General features: G+C 35.7%; 1 protein-coding gene across 1 annotated transcript; it reads left to right on the top strand.

The window, feature by feature from the left end:
* The first annotated feature begins 1,289 nt into the window (after positions 1 to 1,289).
* Positions 1,290 to 2,434, top strand: LOC132061448 (uncharacterized). The gene is made up of 3 exons (XM_059454268.1): positions 1,290 to 1,661; positions 1,894 to 2,102; positions 2,170 to 2,434. The coding sequence occupies exons 1-3, from the start codon at positions 1,290 to 1,292 to the stop codon at positions 2,432 to 2,434; spliced, it is 846 nt and encodes a 281-aa protein (XP_059310251.1).
* Positions 2,435 to 2,933: the final 499 nt, after the last annotated feature.

The following is a 2,933-nucleotide window of genomic DNA, read 5'->3' as shown; positions in this document are numbered from 1 at the left end:
CAATAAGGAATGAAGCACACATGCAAATAAGCAGGCAGAAAAGACATCACAATATGGAAGGACAAGCAATGAGGTTCAAACAAGCTACAAATATGAAGCTTTAGCAAATACAAACCATTCTACTGAAGACGAGGCTACTAAGATTAAGCAACAAGGGCTTACAGAGAAGGATGCAACAAACAACAAGGAGGAACAATCACATTTTAATGCAGCAGATCAACATGACAATACATATGCAGAACAAATAAGGGAACAGGAAGGGGAGATTGCTTTGAATCAGCATAACACAACAAAGGAATGGGTGAAAGATAATTTTGCTCAGCACAACAAAGAACAAAAGTAAAAAGAGGTTGTGAAAGTAGTAGAAATAATTGATGAACTAGAAAATGATATGACAAACAAGCAGGGAGACAGTGACGTATAGAGTTCTAGAGAAGAATTAAAAAGAAGACTAGGGGGAAAGAGTAGAAGCTGTAGAAGGAACAAAAGAGGAGAACATTGATCAATCATCCTGGAGTTTGAGGAAATCATATGAGTCCACTAAAGTGCACTATGGGGGAAATTGTACAGAATTTACTCAGTCATATGGGGCCAAACCACAAGAGGAAGATAACTCAGATGAATTAGATCACAATACCACTGTTGACTTGCTGACAATTGAATTTGATCCAAAATGCAACCCACCATATGATGGGGAAGAAGGGCAAGTTGTAGATAACATTACTGAGAAAGGTGGAGAGAAGTTACTTCAGAAAAGTAGAAGTCACAAAGGTAGCAGCATCAATTGATTCAAATTCAGCAAGTGGGGGAAAAGTTCTCCAAATTCAAACCTTCAAAACATAGTAGCACATAAAGTTTCAGATAAGGAAGTCAAGAAGGCTTTGGAATAACTGAAGATACAAGAGGATGATCATGGCACAAAGGATAATGAAAACATCATACACAAAGTTACTAATGTGGCTGACTTGTCACCAAAAGCTTTATCAAAAAGTACCAAAAAATAGAAGAATCGGGAGAATAATTTGCCACAGAGGGTGAAATCAAAGAAGGTTGCAGCTTCAAAGCATAAATGATGATTTAAATCACTAATATTGAATATAAGGTCTGTCAATACTCAACTAGCATTTCAGAGATTAATTATGCTACAAAGACAGTATAAGTGCTTTATTGTGGCTTTAATGGAGCCTTTTTAGAATTGTAGACACTTGCAGAAGTACAAAAGAAGGTTGGGCATGGAATCAGCTATTTCTAACATAAATGGAAAGATTTGAATTTTTATCGATTCTGCAATGCAGTGGGAAGTAGTGATGAATACAGAACAACAAGTTACATCAAAGTTATGTCATCAGGATATTGGCACAAACTTTATTGCTACTTTTGTTTATGCCAAATGTGATAAGGAAGGGAGACTAGATTTAGGGGACAACATGTACCAACTTGCTAGTTCTATGGTGTTACCATGGATGGTTGGTGGAGACTTCAATGTAATTTTGTCAGAGGAGGAAAAGTTGGGTGGTTTGCTAGTAACTTTGAGTGAATGTGAAGAATTTGCTTTCTGTATCAACTCTTGTGAATTATTTGACTTGGGATTCAAAGAAAGCCCATTTACTTGGTGGAATGGGAGAGCTGCAGATGATTGCATTTTCAAGAGACTGGATAGAGTTGTGGGAATATTCATCTTTAGAATTTATTTCCAAGCATTGAAGTAGAACATTTATTCAAAACTGGTTCAGATCATACTCCAATGATTTTATCATGTGGAGAGGAGGCAACTATCATTATCAACCGTTTAGATTTTTAAGCTTCTAGACTCAACATAAGTCATTAAAAGAGTCTGTTAGAGAAAATTGGAAAACTGATTCAATAAGTTCTCCATATTTTTGTTTTAAACAGAAGTTGAAAAACTTGAAAGTTGCATTATCAAAATGGAGTAAGGAAAACTATGGGGATATCTTTAAAAAATTGGCAATAAACGATGAAGTGATAAAGATGAAGGAAGCTCTTTTTGAAGAGGATCCTAGCATAGTGAACAAAATTATTCTTCAGAGAGCTCAAGCAAAATTGAAGAAATACTTAAGCTTGGAAGAACAATATTGGAAACAGTAACTATGTTAATGGAAAGAGAAAGAAGTTACAGATCAAAAGTATCAATGATGAAACTGGCAATAGACTGGATTCTATGGAGCTTATTACAGAGGAAGCAATCAAGTTCTACAAGAAGCAGTTTACTAAGGAAAGGGACATCAATGACTTTAAGTTGTTGAAGCATGTTCCTACTTTGGTAACTTGTGAACAGAAAATGGCTCTATGTTACTATCCAACTATAGAGGAGGTGAAGCAGGTTGTATTTGAGTTGAGTGGGGACAATGCAGGTGGTCCTTATGGGTTTACAGGAATATTTTTATCAACACTGCTGGGAGATAATAGGAAATGATGTTCATGATGTGGTTCTGTTATTCTTTGATGGAATAGAGCTACCTAAATCCATCACTCACACTAATTTTGTTCTCATTCCAAAAAAAGCCTATTATTCAATTTTTTTAGACATGAGACCTATTAGCTTGTCCAACTTTATCAATAAGGTGATTTCTAGAGTGGTTCATGACAAGATGGAAAAGTTTTTTACCTTCTTTAATTTTAGCAAACCAATAGATTTTATGAAAGGGAGAAGCATATTTGAGAATATCTTGTTAACTCAAGAAATTATCTCTGACATAAGAATAAGGGGTAAGCCTGCTAATGTGGTTATCAAGCTGGATATGGCTAAGGCTTATGACAGGGTCTCATGGAAAGATCTTCTGCATGTGTTAAGAGGAATGAGATTTGCAGAACATTTCATTAATCTCATTTGGGGGTTGATTGCAATTAACTGGTACTCCGTGCTAGTAAATGGGCAAGCAATAACCTTTTTCAAATCCTCTAGATGGGTTAAA

The sequence above is a fragment of the Lycium ferocissimum genome, chromosome 6 (assembly GCF_029784015.1).
Source record: "Lycium ferocissimum isolate CSIRO_LF1 chromosome 6, AGI_CSIRO_Lferr_CH_V1, whole genome shotgun sequence".
In the NCBI taxonomy this organism is placed as follows: Eukaryota; Viridiplantae; Streptophyta; class Magnoliopsida; order Solanales; family Solanaceae; genus Lycium; species Lycium ferocissimum.
The sequence above is the reverse complement of the archived record's forward strand: the minus strand, read 5'-3'. Positions and strand labels throughout refer to the sequence as shown.

What these genes read in the sequence shown, in the direction of transcription:
- LOC132061448 (XM_059454268.1), top strand. Translation starts at nt 1,290, where the DNA reads ATGCAGTGGGAAGTAGTGATGAATACAGAACAACAAGTTACATCAAAG. An exon ending in TTTTCAAGAGACTGGATAGA is followed by an intron (nt 1,662 to 1,893) that starts GTTGTGGGAATA and finishes TGTTTTAAACAG; the next exon opens with AAGTTGAAAAACTTGAAAGT. An exon ending in GAAGAACAATATTGGAAACA is followed by an intron (nt 2,103 to 2,169) that starts GTAACTATGTTA and finishes AACTGGCAATAG; the next exon opens with ACTGGATTCTATGGAGCTTA.